The sequence below is a fragment of the Heliangelus exortis genome, chromosome 4 (assembly GCF_036169615.1).
Source record: "Heliangelus exortis chromosome 4, bHelExo1.hap1, whole genome shotgun sequence".
NCBI lineage: Eukaryota > Metazoa > Chordata > Aves > Apodiformes > Trochilidae > Heliangelus > Heliangelus exortis.
Window position 1 is genome coordinate 41,051,085 of NC_092425.1, and position 19,969 is coordinate 41,071,053.

At 41.3% G+C, this 19,969-nt stretch overlaps 1 protein-coding gene across 5 annotated transcripts in view; it reads right to left on the reverse strand.

Moving 5' to 3' along the window:
• Positions 1-19,969, reverse strand: part of PPP2R2C (protein phosphatase 2 regulatory subunit Bgamma) — a 167,760-nt gene that overhangs the window by 122,395 nt on the left and 25,396 nt on the right. For 2 of the 5 annotated variants that reach the window (XM_071743999.1, XM_071744004.1), the window contains exon 1: positions 8,257-8,895. The exons of 2 other annotated variants lie outside the window; for them this stretch is intronic. In XM_071743999.1, coding sequence (XP_071600100.1) covers positions 8,257-8,326 — 70 coding nt within the window. In that variant the 5' untranslated portion in view covers positions 8,327-8,895. Of the gene's footprint in view, positions 1-8,256; positions 8,897-19,969 lie in introns of those variants that run through there. One more of the 5 variants, XM_071744001.1, reaches the window with a different exon arrangement.

Sequence of the window (19,969 nt, forward strand, 5' to 3'; positions counted from 1 at the left end):
TTTCTAAGGAAATCACAAATGTCCTGTTACACACAGATGTTTCCATCTTCTCTTTTTTTCAATAAAAAAGACAAAAGTAGGTTTAACAATAGAGATCCCAAACCCCTGTCATATTAATAATTCACAGAACTCACTGAACTGCATGATGTGCTGTGCTGAAAGATTTTTATTAGGAATTGAGTATCTTAATGTTCATTTCATTACTTCTCTTTGCACTGGCAAAACACAGACTGCTCTCATTTGCATTTAAGCAATAAAATGATCAGATATGATCAAGGAACCACTGCTGAGAAAAGGAAGACTCCTACCAAATAAAAAGCTGCTTTGAAAGGTTTTTTGGTTTTGGTAAAGAATTGGGAAACTTTCACCAGGACCCAATAAATAGATCACATCCATTACTAAAGACAAGCTTAGTGTTAGCCTAAGAATTACAAACAAAAAGAAAAATAGAAAAAAAAAAGATAATAAATAAATAAAATAAATTAATAAATAGATGTACAAACAGTACAGGAGATGAAGAAAGGGCCTCAATATGGCTAGAAGGGCATTTTACAGCCCTTTCTTGTTTGAAAAATAAAAAAGTAAAAATCTCTATAATGATTTTAATTAATATATATTATTATATATAATAATAATAATAGTTTTCTATAATAATAGTTTGTATAATAATAGTTTTCTGAGCTAATCACCTATTCCAGCATCCTTTCCCTGGGCAAAACAACTGCCCTGATAGCAGCCTGCAGGTGCTTTGCCTCCTCTTCCCATATACCCCTCTGTACAAATATTTGCTAAGGTGGAGGAAACCAACTCAAAGTCCCAAAGATCCAGAAAGTAGTAATGCAGCAATGATTTATTACCTTTTTATGGCTGCAATAAAAGATCCCCAGTTCTTGCTGTGTTATAAAACATTTAGTGTTACTGTATTGTGTTTCCCACTTTAAGCTGACATCAGAGCCCCATCTGTCATTCTCTGGGCTTAAAAAAAAATTTCAGTGGATGATGCATGGCTGAAATATTGGAGGTCTGTGTAGAAAACCAAACAGAATGCAAAGTACAGACCTTTTTTAGGCCATAATGATGTGTACACTAAATAAAATGCTCCTGCAGTGCCTGGTGACACTGGCTCCACCTGCACACTTGTTTAGTGTCCCATTATTCAGTGCTTCTGAATTGTCAGGTTCAATTAGAAAGAAATCAGGCACAGGGAGGGAGGGAGATTGTATAGATCCCATTTTATGCCTGCATTTTATCCTACATGGGTGCTGTGCTGCTGACCTCCTGAACTTCCATTTTTTAGGCTTATATATAGCTAAAACCTAACACATATTTTAGTGATGTAGTTAAGTGTAATAAATATTTCTGTTCATAATGTTTCTAGACCATATTTATATAATAAATATATATTATGAATAAACTACAGACAGGCTAAACTGCTGGAACTAACTGGGCTTTTGAGCCACTCATATATAAAACCCCAGATTGGTACCAGCAGAGTTTTGGATTGGTTTTTTTTTCCAGTTTGGCTTGTTTATCATGTCCCTAATATTCTAGACAATTCTTTTCTTTTGTTAATTCATCTCAGTCACTTCTCCAGGACCTCAAACACTGCAGTTTGCATTTAATTCCTGAGTGGGAGATCACCTGTTGATTACATCTGCAAGCATCAGTCCCCGAGGGCATCCCAACAAACCCAGCAGTAGTTTGGAAATGGAAAAAATTCCAACACAGGCAACTCACACTTGGTAAAATATTACAGGGTACAGGTGAATAATTGTCATGTGGAAGCATGAGACCAAGGGGAGACCCAAACCAAGTCAACTCCATCCCCTTTCAGCATCTCCTGCAGCTCAGAGGGGCTTCAAGTGCTCTCAGCAGGATAAACCAAATCCTGGCCTGAGGAGGATCCAAGGTAAAAATTGCTAAATCAAACCCTGGCCTGAGGAGGATACAACAGTTAAATTGTTAAACCCAGCCCTGGCCTGAGGAGGATCCAAGAGCTAAATTTTTAAACCAAATCCTGGCCTGAGGAGGATCCAAGAGGTAAAAATTGTTAAACCAAAGCCTGGCCTGAGGAGGATACAAGAGTTAAAAATTGTTAAACCCAGCCCTGGCCTGAGGAGGATCCAAGAGGTAAAAATTGTTAAACCAAACCCTGGCCTGAGGAGAATGCAAGAGTTAAATTGTTAAGCCAAATCCTGGCCTGAGGAGGATCCAAGGTAAAAATTGTTAAACCAAAGCCTGGCCTGAGGAGAATCCAAGAGGTAAATTGTTAAACCAAACCCTGGCCTGAGGAGGATCCAAGAGGTAAAAATTGTTAAACCAAACCCTGGCCTGAGGAGAATGCAAGAGTTAAATTGTTAAACCAAAGCCTGGCCTGAGGAGGATCCAAGGTAAAAATTGTTAAACCAAACCCTGGCCTGAGGAGGATCCAAGAGGTAAAAATTGTTAAACCCAGCCCTGGCCTGAGGAGGATCCAAGAGGTAAAAATTGTTAAACCAAACCCTGGCCTGAGGAGAATGCAAGAGTTAAATTGTTAAACCAAAGCCTGGCCTGAGGAGGATCCAAGGGTAAAAATTGTTAAACCAAAGCCTGGCCTGAGGAGGACCCAAGAGGTAAAAATTGCTAAATCAAACCCTGGCCTGAGGAGGATACAAGAGTTAAATTGTTAAACCCAGCCCTGACCTGAGGAGGATCCAAGAGCTAAATTTTTAAACCAAATCCTGGCCTGAGGAGGATCCAAGAGGTAAAAATTGTTAAACCAAACCCTGGCCTGAGGAGAATGCAAGAGTTAAATTGTTAAACCAAACCCTGGCCTGAGGAGGATCCAAGGTAAAAATTGTTAAACCAAATCCTGGCCTGAGGAGGATCCAAGCTAAAAATTGTTAAACCAAAGCCTGGCCTGAGGAGGATCCAAGAGGTAAAAATTGTTAAATCAAACCCCGGCCTGAGGAGAATCCAAGAGGTAAATTATTAAACCAAGCCCTGCCTGAGGAGGATCCAAGAGGTAAAAATTTTTAAACCAAATCCTGGCCTGAGGAGGCAGAACCAAGCTGACACTGACATCTCCCTGCTCTCTGGGAATGCTGCAAATTAAGAAACTGCAAAATCCAAGCCTGGGGTCAGAACTGTCCTGATCCTCACCCTGATTATGAAAGCAGATTTGCCAAATAAAAGAGAGGTGGTGAGACTGTGAGTGCCTAACAGATGCAGGGTGAAAATTCTACAAGTGTTGCTATCAGTGTAATATAAATCCAGATAGCTTTTTTTTTCCTTCTGTTTTTACTGCCCCATGTTCCCTTTCTGGACATCACCTTAAATGTCTGTGAGGATTTAAGCAGAAAAATTTGGGCTTCAGTGCTCCAGCCCTGCCTCTATGGCTTCTCCCAGCTAAGCTGCATGGATAAAGATTACAAAGTCAGCCACATCACTTAGATGGAATAAATCTTATTAATCCAAATCTTCAGGGTTCCCTCCTACATTCCTCTGAATAGCTTTGGGAATGAGAAACAAACCAAAGCAGTGCACAAAAAAAGGGCAGTGATGTTAACAGGGACAAAGTTAAGCCTGAACAAGGTTTTACCTCTGTTCACACCTGAGGAAAGGAATAAATAACACAAGTAACTGGAGTAAGAAGAAGCAGTAATTTCCAGGATCATCCTAAAACTGTTTCTAAATGAGTTTTGTAAAACAATGAAAATTATTCACAATATAAATCATGATTTGTTGGAGGTAAAGAAAGGAAGTTACCTCTAGCACTGTTCTTAAAAAGCTTTTTTCCAGCCATTCTCAGAAAAAAGTGAACAGACTGGACTGGGGATGAGCCTGAACCTGTAGAACTGTACCTGCTTCCTATCTTCATCCAATACTCCCTGGTAGTCAGCTCTTCTTCAAATTATATTTCAGATGCTTATAAATTTCTTCTTGGCAAATTAAAGTGGATAATTGCCTGCAACTTTGATGAATGAAGAACAGAGATACCCACTTCTTTCATTTAGGGCAAAAAAGAGCCTAAAATCAGTTTTCATTATCAACAGAGGATGTTCCTTTAAAGTTATTGGGGGGAGGGAAAAAAAAAAAATCTCTTTTTTTCATCCTCTATAACAAATGTTTCACATGGTTTTGATTCAATATGTTTTACACTACAGTCATAATTCTCATTATTCTTCACAGCTCACATTTGAGGAGGTTAATACACCATTAACATGATTAACTTTTTAATAGAAGTTAAGCCATATGGAACCAATCTGCACCATTTGGCCACATAAATGAGAGGATAGTGAGGGGCAGCTTCTTCTCCCCTGCACCTCTGCAACTTCATGGCCTCCTCTGGGATTTGCTGGCCCAGCAGAAGGGAGGAACCCTTCTGTCTCTCTAGAAACTCAGAGCAGAAGAAACTTTTCTTCCCAAAACAGAGAAACTCCCTAAAAAGGCAGGGATTCATCAGGCCTGCCTGCCAAGCTGCAGAGAAGCATCTCCCCAGATAAATTTGGGTTGATGGTGAATTTTGCTCATTATTTCTCTGTCAGTCATTAAACCTGCAGAAGGTGGAGGAGCTGAATTAAGAGTGCAGTTGCACCCTCATCCCCCACAACTTTTTAATAGAAGAATTATATTTTTAATATAAAAATAACTCCATGTTAGTGACACAACACCTCCTGGGCAGCTGGTTCCCACAGGGGAGGTACAAAAGGCAGAGATAAAACACAGTCTGGCAATGAATCCCAAGCCTGAGCAGATCTCAGAGGTCATCTAGAGCAACCCTAACCCCAAGGGAGGTTTAGCTACCCCCACGTCATTTTTTATGTCACCTGCTTTTCAAAACTCCAGTGACAGGAGCTACACAACTCCCCAGGCAAAACATCCCAGTGTTTTACTCCTTCACATAGAAAAATTCAATCTTTCCTCACAGGTCCCATCTTCTAGGCCTCAAGGTTTTTCTTCTCTCATTCTTTACAAGTCTTATCAGGGTTTTTTTTCCTTTTTTTTTTCCCATTTTCCACACACAGAGAAGGGAACAGCAGCAGTTTCCTTCCCAAAGCATTTACGAAATTGATGGCTGAAAAACTTTCTGTGTGTTGCTGCTGGGATAAGTTGCCTTTTTCCATTGCCCAACCCCACCACACTTTGAAAACTAAAGGACTTATTTATGTCCTGCTTGTTTCCACTCCCTTGCTTTTATTCCAGGCACATGGATCAGCAGGAACAAATCCAGGTGGTTGCTGTTGCCATGTGCATGGCTGCAATGCCTGTCAGTAGGAAAATACCCACAGGAAAACAAGAACCATCAAATCAAGGAATTTTTTTTTTGAGATTTAAAAAGTAACTCCCTTTTCTTTTAGAAAAAAAAAAATGGCCTGTACCAGAGGAGATGAAATTTGGCTTTGCTGGAGTGAGCAGTTGTGTCAGGGAACACACCAGGTCCACTGCAGAGCAAAGCAGACTTGGCTCATGGTTTGCTTAATCCCTTTGAATTCACACATCACCTGATTTTATTCTTTCATTTTTTAAAAAAAATCACTGAAGAAGTGAAGGAGGAAGAGAACTAAAGCAATATTACTGTGAACTCACATCTTCTCAATCACTGCTGGCTACCTTTCCTTGGGGAACAGAGAGGAAAAACGTGCATATGAAGGTCAGAAATACCTCTTTTTGTCAGTCAACTCATTTAATCAGCTGCATAGACCAGAGGAAACCTCTTACCAAGATTTTAAAGCTCTGAAAACTGAACATTTTAGTTATTCACAGACAAAAAGGAATCAAGAATCTCTCCAATACATTGCATAAAACATCAAGTGATTTCCTGGTTTGAAACACTGGATCACCAAAGCCAAAGACTCCCCCTCCCCAGAATTGGTTTGGCCCCCATGAAATTATTTTCTGCTATAAGAAAACCTTCCTTGGGTTTTTTTGTTGCAAAGCCTGCAACTTCATTTCTGTCTCCATGCCATTACCATCCATGCAGCACTAACACATCATAGGGCCAAATGCAAGGATGGTGAAAGGATTTCAGGACTTTACAGATAAGAAGTGTTAAAGGGTGTTTCCTGGACCCAAATCTTTGAACAAAATTAAGTTTAAAAAAATAAAATTAAAAAAAAAAAAAAAAAAAGAAAACCACAGCAGACCAAACAAAGCACAACTCCTGTGTTCATTTTGCATTTTAAACCAAGTGTCTCACTGAGAAATTAAAATGTGTGATAGCCCTCTTTGAGCAGAAGGTGTCTCTGGAAAATTTTCACAGCTAAACCCATTCCCTCCTGATTTTTATGCTCTTTTAAAAGGTGTGGCAGTACAACAGATGTGAAGAATTTTATTACAAGTGAGTATTCCCAAGAAACACTACAGAGTCAGAGCTGAAGAACAAACACTTTGCTACTGAAGGTCTCCCACACTTCATCTACCTCAGAATCAGCTTTTTCATGATGATTTCTTATCAAAGAAAAAACAGAATACAGGCTGACATTGATACCCAAGGAATATTTTGACCTATTTCAGACAAGCCCCTCCCTGTTTCAATCACAGCAGAACACTCAGTCCTTCTGATTTAAGCACCAAGTGAAGATAAAACAGGAGAAAATCCAAAACTTTTGTTGGCTGCGTCCCCAAACCCGTGAAAAATCCCCATCCAATTTTCAAAATACCCACAAGATACAAGAGACCAGGCTACTGATTTGCAAAATCTACAGGGTATTACTTTCCTCAGATTAAAAAACCTGACAGGCTTGAAAGTCCACATTTTAAAATAGCTGCAGATGCCCATTAAATATACATCTGCCTCTCAACATGTAGCAAGTTCACTGCAGTAATCACACTGTGCATTTTGCAGAACCCAAGGCATCAATTTAAACATTTAGGATAAAGTTTCTTCCAATTATTACAGACCAGCACATCTCAAAACATAAAGCATCACTCAGACAAAAAAAAGGAATTAACCCAAGATTCAAAGCAAATTTATAAATGTACCAAAACATGAACTGGAATGCAAAGGATGTCCTAGAGGCAAGATTAGCAAATAAATCCACCAGCCAGAGGTAACAGTTACAATACACAATTTTTAAAATAAAAACATAAAAACCAATCTGCTTTGTGCTGCCAGGATGGCAAAATCCTCCCTGCTGTTTTCTAGGTTCTAAAAAAAAAAATGCAAATCATCAAGAATCAAGAGAGCATCAGCTGATCCCATTTCAGGCTGCAGCATGGGAGTATTAAGTGACCAAGCATTGATCAAACGATGCCAGAACCTGGAGAAGAGTCTCAAGTAGGATCAGTTGACCCTGATGTTAAATACATTCATATTATATAATCCTGCACTCAGTCTTTCTGCTGCTGGAAAAGTGCTGGTAAAACTCTGCACACACAAATAGATTTCCTAACTCCAGAACCTACAAACCTCCCCCCCCCCACCCCACCCCCCATTTTTCAATCAATCAGTCCTAAAAGAGCCTGCTTGGAAACCAACTTTTTGGCAGGACAATGTGGGTCGGTCCCTGACCCAACCATTTCACTGGTCCCAAGGTAAATTCTCTCAGCATTTAATGTGTCACCTGCAGAAAAATTCCTTTTTATGTAACGAGCTACCAGCCACTGAAGGATTCCAAAGGAAGGAACCTTTTTCTTTCCTTTTCTTTCATGCACAGAGGAAAGAAAGCAGCAGCACTGCAAAAGATTATGCCCACATATCCCTTCTAAATGTACAAGCTTCTCCAGGGAACAATCAGCTCAGCAATGCCTGGGATGCTCAGGCTGTAATTAGCCAAACGAGATGCAGAACCTTCCTTCCACCAGCAAACAGTTAACTTTACAGACTGATTCTCTTCCTTGAGCACTCAAATCTTTCACCTTTTTTTAATTTTTATTTTTTTTTTTTATGTAATCAAAGTGCTTCCAACCTCCCACATTGCAGCTGCTGTGCATCCAATGCCAGGTGCTGCACACCTCATAGCACAAACTCAGCACAATGCAAAACCTTCTCCAGCCCCTCAAGGCTTTCAGATGCTGCGACAGAAAACCTTGGGAGGGGGTTCAAGAAAGAAATAAGAAGAAAAAAAAAAAAAAAAAGCCTTAAGAGAAAAAAAAAAAAAGCCTTAAGAGGAAAAAAAAAAAAAAAAGCCTTGAAAGGAAGAAAAACCTTAAGAGGAAAAAAAAAGCCTTAAGAGGAAAAAAAAAAAAAAGGAAAAGCTGCCATCTCCCAAGGTGACAGAGCATCCCTGGCAGGGTAACCCAAGAAGGGGAATAAGGAGGGGGGTTTTCTGTTACCTTCAGTCACATAGTTGTGGTCTCGCAGAAAGCTGTGGTTAATTTTTCGTGTGTCCGTGTCCTCGCCCATTTACAGCAGGATTACTCAGCATGCCGAGCCGCAGTGGACCGAGAGCATCACCAGAGGTCGTCACAAGAGCACCATCCATGCTGCCACTGCCTAGCAGAGGCGGAGAGCACCCGGGGCTCCCCAGCCCAGCATGGTGAGAGCCAGGGATGCAGCAGAGGTTTTGGAGGGGGTTCAGGAGGGAAAGGAAGAAAGAAAGAAGTAAATCGACGGAAGGAATGGGAGGAAAGGAGAAGGGAGCTCCGAATCGCTGCTGAATGCAGCAGGCTGGGATGAAGAGGCACTTCTCCCGCAGTTAAATCACCCAATGGTTTTGGAGGTATTCCTTAAAGATAATAATAATTTAAAAAAAAAAAAAAAAGTGCCCACGCGGAGGGTCCTCTAAGTGCCTGCTGGTTCTGGTTCTGGTGCTGGGGATCTCAGTGTCAAGTGGGAATCAGCAGACTGCAGCAAAAGCAGCCCGGAGCGGGGCTGTGCTTGCTGGTGCTGCTGTCATCTGCATCAGAGCTGGCCCCTCCCCGGCAGAGCTGCATGGAGGGAAGTGAAAAATGAGGCTGCAGGGGAATTCTTTCAGCTCTTCTGCTGGGAAGGTGGGCAAAGGAAACCAAAAAAAAATTTTTTTAAAGAGGGGAGGGTGAGGGGAAAAGCGCCAAGGACTTCTTCGGTGGGTTTGCATCCCGAGGGATGGGATGCCAAGGGGGGATGGAGAGCTTGGGGGGTGGATGGGGTGGGATGCAGCAAAAGCAACAGTGTCTCGGTGACAGCCTGGAAAAATGGTACTGAGATTGCCAAATAAAGGATCAGTAGAGGCAAGGCAAGCATTCAGCAAAAGGACGAGGAAATAATGGGGTTTTTTCTGGGTTTTGGAGATTTTTTTTGTTTGTTCGGGGTTTTTTCGTAGTTAAGACAAATTGCAAAGGGTGGGGGAAAACATGAGGGCCAGAAAGCAGTCCCTGTGGCTTCCTTGCACAGGAAGGTAAGGCTGGACAAAGGGAATGATTGCAGGTCGTGGGGTTTTTCTTAGCCCTGTGACTTGCATTTGCTGCAGCATCCCCATCAGCTTGGAAAAGCAGTGCTGAGATCTGCAGCCTCCCAAAGAGGCAGAGGAGGAGAAAAGTTCCTCCCTCACATTAGAGAATAAAGCTTGTTTCTTAGTCCAAGTCTTTAATGCCTTTTACTACAGCAAAATTCCCTCAACTGAAGAGACAAGGACTTCCCTTAAACTTTCAATACCTGGTTCCTGAAGCCACAAACTCTTTGCTGCAGGAGGTGTTTTCTAAAAAGGTGTCAGGCTAAAGAAACTGAACAGAAAACCAAATGGTTGGGTACCAAAGCCATCACCACAGCAGGAAAAGGGAGCACACAACTCAATTTAAATCAATTTCAAGGACACAGGGATGGTCCTGGGGTTTAGGCCTGGGAGATGAGCAGAAAAAATACAATTCAGCATTAGTAAAGCATTTTCTGTAATCCTGCTTGAACCTTGCACAGTTTTGGGGTTTTTGTTGTCTTTTTGCTTTTTTTTTTTAATGAAGTAGGACTTACAGTTCTTGAAGGTAAACTCAAGTGCCTTGCTAGTACTGTAAAGCAGGCATGTGACTGGAAAAAGGAGAGAATTAGGTAAAAATCTGCCCAGGGAAAAAAATCTCATTTCAGGATACATTGGGAGAGAAGGAAGAGCAGGAACAGAACAACCTTCTTCCCTTTCTCCTTGATGAAGCAAAATAAAACAGGACCATCTTCAACCTGACCAATAAATATTATCAAATCTTCACTTTTGAGACACTGAGGACATGAAAAAAGTTATTCAATATTTTTACCTGCACAGCACATTGCATTTATTGGCAGCTTTTGTAGAGGACAACATTAGAAATGTTCAGTAAAAGCTGAAGGTGGTATCCCAAACCAAGGATCAAAGCCTGCCAGGAGCTTTAGGTGACACAAGTGAACTCAATTATTCTGAATTTTCTACCTATTTATTGGAAGCAAGAATAGCTGATGAGAATATTACCTACAGTTCAAAAAGTGATGCAAATATAATGAATCAGAAAGTACACCTAGAATTTCATTGAAACAAGGAGACCTTGCAAATAGTGATATTTGGTTTGTATAAAATTCCCCCAACCTATGTGATGGAAGTGGTTAATTTTCCCCTTCCCTGCCACATTACTTTTCTCATCTTAGATTTGCTCTCCCAAAGCCAAGAGGCTTTGTAAGGATCACACACTGCACAGGATTCTGCTGAAATCAGTGGCAAAAAATCCAAGAAGCTTAGACCCAACTATTTAACACCAAGGTTACACCCACTTGGTCTAAGAAGGCCCTTGCAGGATGCAGTCAAACTGGTTTATCTCAGGAAAATAATTTGAGTTCTTCTTTTAGGAACCTGAGCTCCCTATAAACCTAAAAGCACCTGCATCAAGAAAAGTTTTCTCTGTTTTGCCTGTTGGATGCTCAAGGTTCCCAGTCAGGCACCCAAGCTGGAAAAACAGCCTTAGAGAGTGTGGATTCCTCTGTGGAGGAAACACTGAGTAATTTCCTCCCAATTGCTACAATCACTGCTGAAACTGCAAGAAATGGGATCTTGGTGATGTGGGGTTTCTGTGCTCCATCACTTTGAGCCTCCTCCCTTATTTATTAGGTGTAAACTAAGCAATTCAAGAGGGTTTTTATTTCTCCTAGGAGCCAAGTGGGCTTTTTTGGTTAAAAAAAGTTAGATTTAAAATCCTAACTCACACCTAGAGATGCTTTCCTCTCACCATCAGTATCAGAGAGGTTCACAGAAAATGTCCTTAAGCATCACACCTGGGTCAGATCATGGTTACCTTGTTCTTACCATTTTAAGTGAAAAAAAAAAAAAAATCTCATAAGGAGGGATAGGGAGTGAGAAGGAAATGTTTAACAAAAAAAATGAGACAAAATTCCCTGTGTGCATGCAAATAATTTCCCCAAGATTAGGAGCCAAATCCTTGCTGTGTGGCAAGTATTAGGAGCCCATTGACTTAAGTAGGTCAGTTCACATGAGAAAGATTAGCAAAATTCTGCTCTGAATTTGTAGTGCAATGCAAATTTGTGAGGTGTTTGTGGAGAACTAGCTGGGCCATTTTAAAATTCTGCTTATTATCAAAGCCCCTGATAAGCTACATCACTTGGTCTGGTCAAATATCCAGGGAGAAGGGTGGGAGAAAAGGAACCTTTGATCAAAAATGTATTAGTTATTTGTACTTGCAGAGCAGTTCACAGCCTGATCCACTAATTGAGCTGGAAACTGTACAAACACAGGGAAAAAAAATAAAAAAAAAAAAAAAGGAAAAAAAAAGACTGCCCTATCCTAAAGAATTTACAAACTATAAAATGGAAGAGCTGCATGCAGGTCAGCAGAGACCTTTAAGTAAACAGTAATGAGGATGCAGTCCTGGTTTGGAGCTTTCTTCAAAAGAAAATCATCAGAGGCTTTGTGGAGAGCAGCAAGAAACAAAAACTGGATTCAAGAGGTTGGAAAAGAAGAGTACAACGAGAGTAAAGGGAGCTTGGAGGTAAAGGGAGAAAGGATGGCTCCAGGTCAAGAGCCATTTCTTTATTTTCTGCTCTACAAAGAAGGAGGAGAGTCAGAGGATTGAGATGCATTGCAAAGAGTGAGATTTTGGTGAAAGTCTCAGGTAAGGAAGGAAAGGAAAAAAGCAGGAGGAAAGGGAAAAGACAAGGGCAGGCATGAGACAGGTGACAAGACAGAACTGCAGGAGTCAGCAAGAAAACAGAAGAGTTAAAAGGAGCCAAACACCAACCAAAAAGTGGATCTGTGCCAGGAGGATAAAAACCTGATAGGAAAGGGAGAGAGGAAGAAACCTGGGAGAAGGATTGGAGAAAGGGAAAGGGAAAGAAAGATAAAAGGAAGGAGCCAGGAACTGAAGCAGGAGAGAGCCAAGACCCTGAGGAAGGCATCAAAATTGGCCAAGAGTGAAATGGGATGGAGAATGTAAGGTCTGGTGACAGAACTGAGGAAGATGAAAACAAAATTTTGCCTGTGTGCCTACTGATCATGTTCACTGCATTCCCATCAGGATGCTTTGCAGCATGAGAGAGGGAAGATTTAGGGGACAGAAAGGGATTGGGCTCCTGTGTGATCCTATTTGAAGACACTTGTTGAGCACGTGGCCCTCCCAATTTTGCTCCTGCAGAACATTTTTGTTTTTCCCTCAAACACATTCTGACAAGGAGCTGCTGTTTAGCTGGGTTGGATACATCAGCACACAGCCCTTCAGAATTTAAACTCTCAATATCTGAAACAAAGCATCACAGGTACTCAGGTCTCCATTTCACAAATTCATTACTCAGTCTGAAACAGAACAATTCAGCTTGAATTGTAATTGAAAGAAATAGTGGCTGAATGCTTTAAATATTTTGTCCAACAAATAACTTCAATCATTTGTCTAAGGAGACTTTTCCTACACAGATCATTCTGTGCTTTATTTAGTAAAAGACAATTTCTTGCAATGAAATGGAACTGAGTTTTGAATTGGCACAGCACTGTCAATTTTTTTTTTTTTTTTTTTTTTTAAGATATTTAACTGGGATGTCAAAAATCCTTAGAAGTTAAATACATGGCACAAGAAGCAGGTTATCTTAAAATACTAAATACTTGATTTAATGTGCAGGCATTGGAAGTTTTCTCAGCACTTGGTCAGAATTTGCTTCCAATGTCAGAAAGCTGTGACACAGTGAACTTCATCTCCAAATGGAACAAGGAAACACATCCAGCCAGTCAGCTACAGAAAAATACACCCAAACCTTTAGCTAACCCTTTCTGGTTATATTTCACTGCAATTGAATTTGCTTATACCAAAAGGGAGTATTTGTGAGCCAGATATTCTCTCTTCAGGCATCTCTAGTTTATGTAGAGCTATAAAAAGCTTAGCTCCTGATTTCTCTAGTTAGGCCATCAGCAAATTAGCTCCACTCTTTATTTATTTGTTCATAATATCCAGGGAAATAGGATTATTCAGCACACTCACCCTCCTGCTCAGGAACACTGGAGCTCATTGGCTGCTTGGCATTTAAAGGATAAAGCAACAAGGAACTAGGATGTGATAAAAAAACCCACTCCCCTCACCTTCCTCCAGCCCTGCTCAGCACCACTGGGAAGGACTCAGAGCCAGGGATAAGGTAGCAAATCCCCTCCCTGGGGTTTGAGGAGTTTTACTTCTGTTTAAGGATGATAACTTGAAAAAAAATCTTTGCTCTGCTCTCCAGTCCTCTCTTAATACTTCTAACCAGATGGAAGAATCAGCCTGGACCACAGCATCCCCTCAATTCCAGACTAGATCTACACTGCAAATTGCAGCAGAAATATTAGCTATAGTGATACTAACATATAAAATATAAATATGATAATAAAAAATATAGATATAATAATATAAAATATAAAACTAGTGTCTAATACTCATAATTTTGTGATAATAAGGAGTGCATCGTGAATGCCTCTGATCAGACTGCCTGAAAAATGAAATTCTCTATTCCCATATATAACTGAACACTCCTCTTTATAGATAAATATGTTTATATCTGGACAAATAAACCATATTGTACAGCACCACCATGAAATTCCATTTTTTATTCTTTGACAGCTAAAGACAAACAGACACTGCCAAAACTTAACATAAAAATAAGAGAAAACTGTACAGCTCTCAAGTAACAAGTTAATAGTTTTGCTTTATTCTAACACCTCAACAGTAATTATTCCAAATCTTTACATTTCTAGCATTTAATTTCTATTTAAATCCAGACTCCTCAGATACTAAGAAGAATATTTAATATTAAAAATCATCATGTAGCCCAACAATTCTGAGAAGCCTAACAGCTGCTATCACAACTGGAAATTATTCTGTTATTCACAGAGGGGTAGTTTCTTCAACACACTGCCTGTTGCTGCATTAAACCTAAAAAAAAACCCCACAACCCCCAAAAAATAGTCATTTCTTTTTAGCCTGCATACTCCAGGCACAGAACACAACCAATGCCAAAACTTCAGATAAAAAGTCATAGGAGAACAATTGTACAGCTCTCAAGTAACAAGTGAATAGATTTGGTTTATTCTAACACCTCAACAGTAATCATTCCAAATCTTTACATTTCTAGCATTTAATTTCCATTAACTCCTCAGATACTAAGGAGAATATCTAATATTAAAAATCATCATGAAGCCCAACAATTGTGAATAGTTTTGTTTCACTCTAACACCTCAACAGTAATCATTCCAAATCTTTAAATTTCTAGCATTTAATTTCCATTTCAATCCACACTCCTCAGATACTAAGAAGAATATTTAATATTAAAAATCATCATGTAGCCCAACAATTCTGAGAAGCCTAACAGCTGCTATCACAACTGGAAATTATTCTGTTATTCACAGAGGGGTAGTTTCTTCAACACACTGCCTGTTGCTGCATTAAATCTAAAAAAAAAACCCACAACCCCAAAAAAATAGTCATTTCTTTTTAGCCTGCATACTCCAGGCACAGAACACAACCAATGCCAAAACTTAAGATAAAAAGTCATAGGAGAACAACTGTACAGCTCTCAAGTAACAAGTGAATGGTTTTGTTTCATTCTAACACCTCAACAATAATCATTCCAAATCTTTACATTTCTAGCATTTAATTTCTATTAACTCCTCAGATATTAAGGAGAATATTTAATATTAAAAATAATCATGAAGCCCAACAACTGTGGATAGTTTTGTTTCATTCTAACACCTCAACAGTAATCACTCCAAATCTTTACATTTCTAGCATTTAATTTCTATTAACTCCTCAGATACTAAGGAAAATATTTAATATTAAAAATAATCATGCAGCCCAACAACTGTGGATAGTTTTGTTTCATTCTAACACCTCAACAGTAATCACTCCAAATCTTTACATTTCTAGCATTTAATTTCCATTAACTCCTCAGATATTAAGGAGAATATTTAATATTAAAAATCATCCTGTAGCCCAACACTTCTCCAGGCACAGAACACAACCAATGCCTCCCAGCTCCTGGCAGTTTAAAGCAAGCAATTCAAACCCACCAGCATGTAACTGAAATTACAGAAACCAACTTCCCCCAGTATCTTTCACCCCATCTCTTTGGGTGAGCATTGCAGAAGGATCCTCAGCAGAGTTTCTGGCACCTTAAGGTTTGGAAAAAGCCAGAGGCTGAGGTGAACTGACCCCTCACCTTGCTCAGAGCTCCTCACATAGGAACCAGCAGCTTTGCTCTTCTTTTTTTTTGCAGTGTGGTGGAGCAAACCCATAAGGAGAGTTTGGGACCTGATTTAATCATCTTTTCCACAACTGGGAGAATGCAGCCAGGATGACAGAAATCCCAGAATGGGTTGGGTTGGAAGGGACCTTAAAGCTCATCCAGTCCCAACCCCACACCATGGGCAGGGACACCTCCCACCAGCCCAGGTTGCTCCAAGCCTCATGAAATCTAAACCAAATTTTTGTAATTTGTCAGGCAATGAGTTCAAGGAATAAGTTTACAACAACGTGAAGAAATTCTCACTGAGCAGGTTCTGCACAATCTAGGGGCAGGTGCTCATCTGGCAGGTTTCAGGATCCCATCACAGATTTCAGGGGGATTTAATTTTAGCTGGAGAGATGGAAACCAAAGTTGCAAACTGATAGGGGAAAGAAAAGCAGAAAGAACCTGGAAAAGGCCAGCAGGAGAAGATGGAAGTTTTCCCAAAACTTATTAATTAATAATAAGAGGAAGAGTGGTCCAAAGGAAAGGTGGGGGGGATCAAAGACCAAGCACTAATTCCAGCTCTGAGGCATCTTCCTTCCTTGGGCTTCTTTTTCACTCTGCCACTGTCTTTCCTGTTTAAACCAAAAGTTAAATGGGCATAAATACAATTTTCCCTACTAAAGTCATTAAATGGAGATTGATGGAGAACCCCTGAGCAATGCTTGGTACTTAGGAGACAGTTTCCAAGCTAATAAAGTTCATTTGTTGCTAAAAGAGCCTTCTGTGTCTTATAAAACAAAAGGCAGATGATTTACACCACAGAAAGAGCACAGCAGAAAGAGATGGTGTAGAAAGAAGAAGGGTTTGAGGTTAACCCAAAATAGAAAATCTGCCACTTGACAGAGCTTGTCACTGCCAGGCAAGGCAGGGACACTGATGGCCAAAAAAAAACTGGAGTTGGTGTCCTGGTTTGGGCCAGGATAAAGGTGATTTTCTGTCTTGTACTTTTACTTTTAGCTCAGTCTCTTGTAAGTAGCTGCACTTGCTGAAATTACCAGCAAGTTTCTCAGACAGTGTGTGTTTCTAGGACTGATAACACTTGATGTTTAGAGTTACTGCTAGAGACTGGTGTGCAGAGCCAAGGCCACAAACAAACAAAAAAACCCAAAAAAACTACCACGGTATTTCCAGAACCCAAACTGATCCCAACCACATCCATCCACCACTTAGGGAGAGAGACAAACACCACCATAAGAAAACTTGGGGCATTTTTGAGCTCAGCCTGAGGTCTGCTGAAGTTTTGGCACTTGCTTTCTGCAGGGAAGAGGCATCCAAACAGGAGCTGGAAGCACAGCTCCAGGCAGCCCTGGGTGAGAGGAAATTCCCTTTGGCAAAGGAGGCAACAAAAGCTCCCCAAAAAGCTGACCAAAAGGCCTCAAAAAGCAGAATCTGCTCTGGAAAAGGACGTTCTGCTGAGCACACCCAAGCCTGAGCGTGTCACCAACCACTTGAGCAAAAAAAAGAAGGGGAGGGGTGGCCACTTAATGATAGAATTTTTGCTCAGCTCTGCAAAAACCATATTTAACTTTCCTTCCAGCCAGGCAGGGACTGAGGCAGCTGCTGAGCGAGCACAAATGCTCGGCCTTAAAATATCTCAGAGAATGAACTCATTTCAACTAAGGAAGTGCTGAGCCAGCGGGAGAGGAGCAGAAGAGCACAGGAAAAGGCAGGCCCAGGTAGCCAAGAAGGCCAATGGCATCCTGGGCTGGCTCAGGAACAGCGTGGCCAGCAGGTCCAGGGAAGGGATTCTGCCCCTGTGCTCAGCCCTGGGGAGGCCACAGCTTGAGTCCTGTGTCCAGTTCTGGGCCCCTCAGCTCAGGAAGGAGATTGAGGTGCTGGAGCAGGTCCAAAGGACTGGAGAGTTGGGCTGACGCCAATGGGATGAGGTTCAACAAGGCCAAGTGCCGGGTCCTGCACTTTGAATCATAGAATCATAGAATTGGCTGGGTTGGAAGGGACCTCAGAGCTCATCAAGTCCAACCCTTGATCCACTCCCGCTGCAGTTCCCAGCCCATGGCACTGAGTGCCACATCCAGGCTCTTTGGAAATATCTCCAGGGATGGAGAATCCACCCCTTCCCTGGGCAGCCCATTCCAATGGCTGATCACCCTCTCCAGAAAGAAATTCTTTCTCATGTCCAACCTAAACCTCCCCTGGCACAACTTGAGACCTCTTGTGCCCTCTTGTCTTGCTGAGAGTTGCCTGGGAAAAGAGCCCAACCCCCCCCTGGCTCCAACCTCCTTTCAGGGAGTTGTAGACAGCAATGAGGTCTCCCCTGAGCCTCCTCTTCTCCAGGCTGAACAGCCCCAGCTCCCTCAGCCCTTCCTCACAGGACTTGTGCTGGATCCCTTCCCAGCCTCCTTGCTCTTCTCTGGACCTGCTCCAGCACCTCAATCTCCTTCCTGAGCTGAGGGGCCCAGAACTGGACACAGGACTCAAGCTGTGGCCTCCCCAGGGCTGAGCACAGGGGCAGAATCCCTTCCCTGGACCTGCTGGCCACGCTGTTCCTGAGCCAGCCCAGGATGCCATTGGCCTTCTTGGCCACCTGGGCACACTGCTGGCTCCTCTTCAGCTTCCTGGCAATCCAGACTCCCAGCTCCCTTTCTGCCCCTCTGTGCCCAGCCTGGAGCTCCCCAGGGGGTTGTTGTGGCCAACTGGGCTGGTGAAGGGACTCGAGCACAGATCCTATGAGGAGAGGCTGAGGGAGCTGGGGGTGTTCAGCCTGGAGAAGAGGAGGCTCCTGGTGTAACCACTCTTCTTCCTTCCTAGATAAAATTGATGCAGTGAAACCAGCCCCCCATTAACACACTGCCAAAAACATCACAAAAGGGAATACAAATGTATTTGCTCTTGGGTAAAACACCCTCAGCCTGGCTTAAGCTTCTACAAACATTTCCTGCTTATTTTCAGAAATTCAGTGGAGCAATGGAAACAACCCAACAAATCTAGACATTCCCACAACCAGGCCTCAATCCCATATATTTCTATTTTTGCCCTTTGTGTTTCAGCATTTCCCTCATCTCTGCTTCAGGTCTAACCAGAAATCCCATCCTTACATCAGTAAGTGCCTTTAAAAATTTTAACCAAGTGCAATTAGACTCTAAAAAATTCTTTCCAAATAAGATGTGGCAGGAACTTGTGGCAGAATGCATCACGCTCAATGTAAAGCAACTCAGTCTAAAGACTGACTTGGTAACACACTTAAAACAATAATTTCCAGGACTCCTTAATTAAAAGCAGCCTCTTAATTATTATAAAGAAAACTAGTTTTAACTGTAAAGATTTTTTTAATAGTATCTTGAGTTTATTCTGTTCTAGCCAAGCCTTCCCCTGAAAGCTATTTTTTTATTCTTGCAATACTACACCAAAATGATGTGATAAAAGGGCTAATGCTGCAAGAATCCTAAATCTGTAATCCAAAATATAATCCTAAATCCTATATCTATAATTTCTATTTACTGGATACCCTCAACTCCTTCACCCTCACCTTATAAGAAGCCTTTACCAGGATTTCACTTTACTGCAAGTTATTTCCTATTGCTCACTCTCCTAAATCTCAAACTTCTGCAAGACTACCCATTTTTTTCCCCCCCAGAACTCACCCCTTTCTTTGAAACAATGTTCATTATGATGATCCTATATTCTGAAAAAAAAAAAAAAAATTAAAAATCTGCATTTCACCATTTGGAAACTCAGCATTTTTGCTGCAATGTTGCTCATTTTCCAGACTGCAGCAGTGGTAATGTTGGATTTCCATATTTTGCCACATTTATACAGATTTTTCCAAATGAGGAAAAAAAAAAAATGGTCTTATTTTTAAGCTCTGACCATGCTGCTGCTTAGGTCACTGTAAACCTACGAGCTCATCCAGACTCTACGATGACGTCATCAATCACACAGTATGACGTCATAAAGCAACATCCAAATGGGAACTCATGAAATACTGACAGTATTGTCATAATAAACACAGAGGTGGCAGCCCTGAGGACACCTGGGAATGCCACAGGAGCTTCCAGAGCTTGAGCTGTGCCTCTCCTCTCCTCCTCTCCAGCGTTGGGTGGCCCTGAGCCAGAACGTTCAAGATAATTTTGCCCATTTCTCTTTCAGAGTAGCCTCAATAACTGAACTGAATAATCTGAATAACTTTTAAAGCCACATATCACAGGAAATAGAAGACATAAGAGTGAATCTTTCAACTCCTGTTGCTGACACAACCAATTTCTGCCATTACCCAGAGCCTGACTCAACCCTACTCCAGCTGATGGTGAAGAGCCAACACTCTAGCACTGGGTATATCCCATTTTGGGGGGAAAAAACACCAAAAAAATCCAATTAGAATGGCTTCACAAGGCTTTG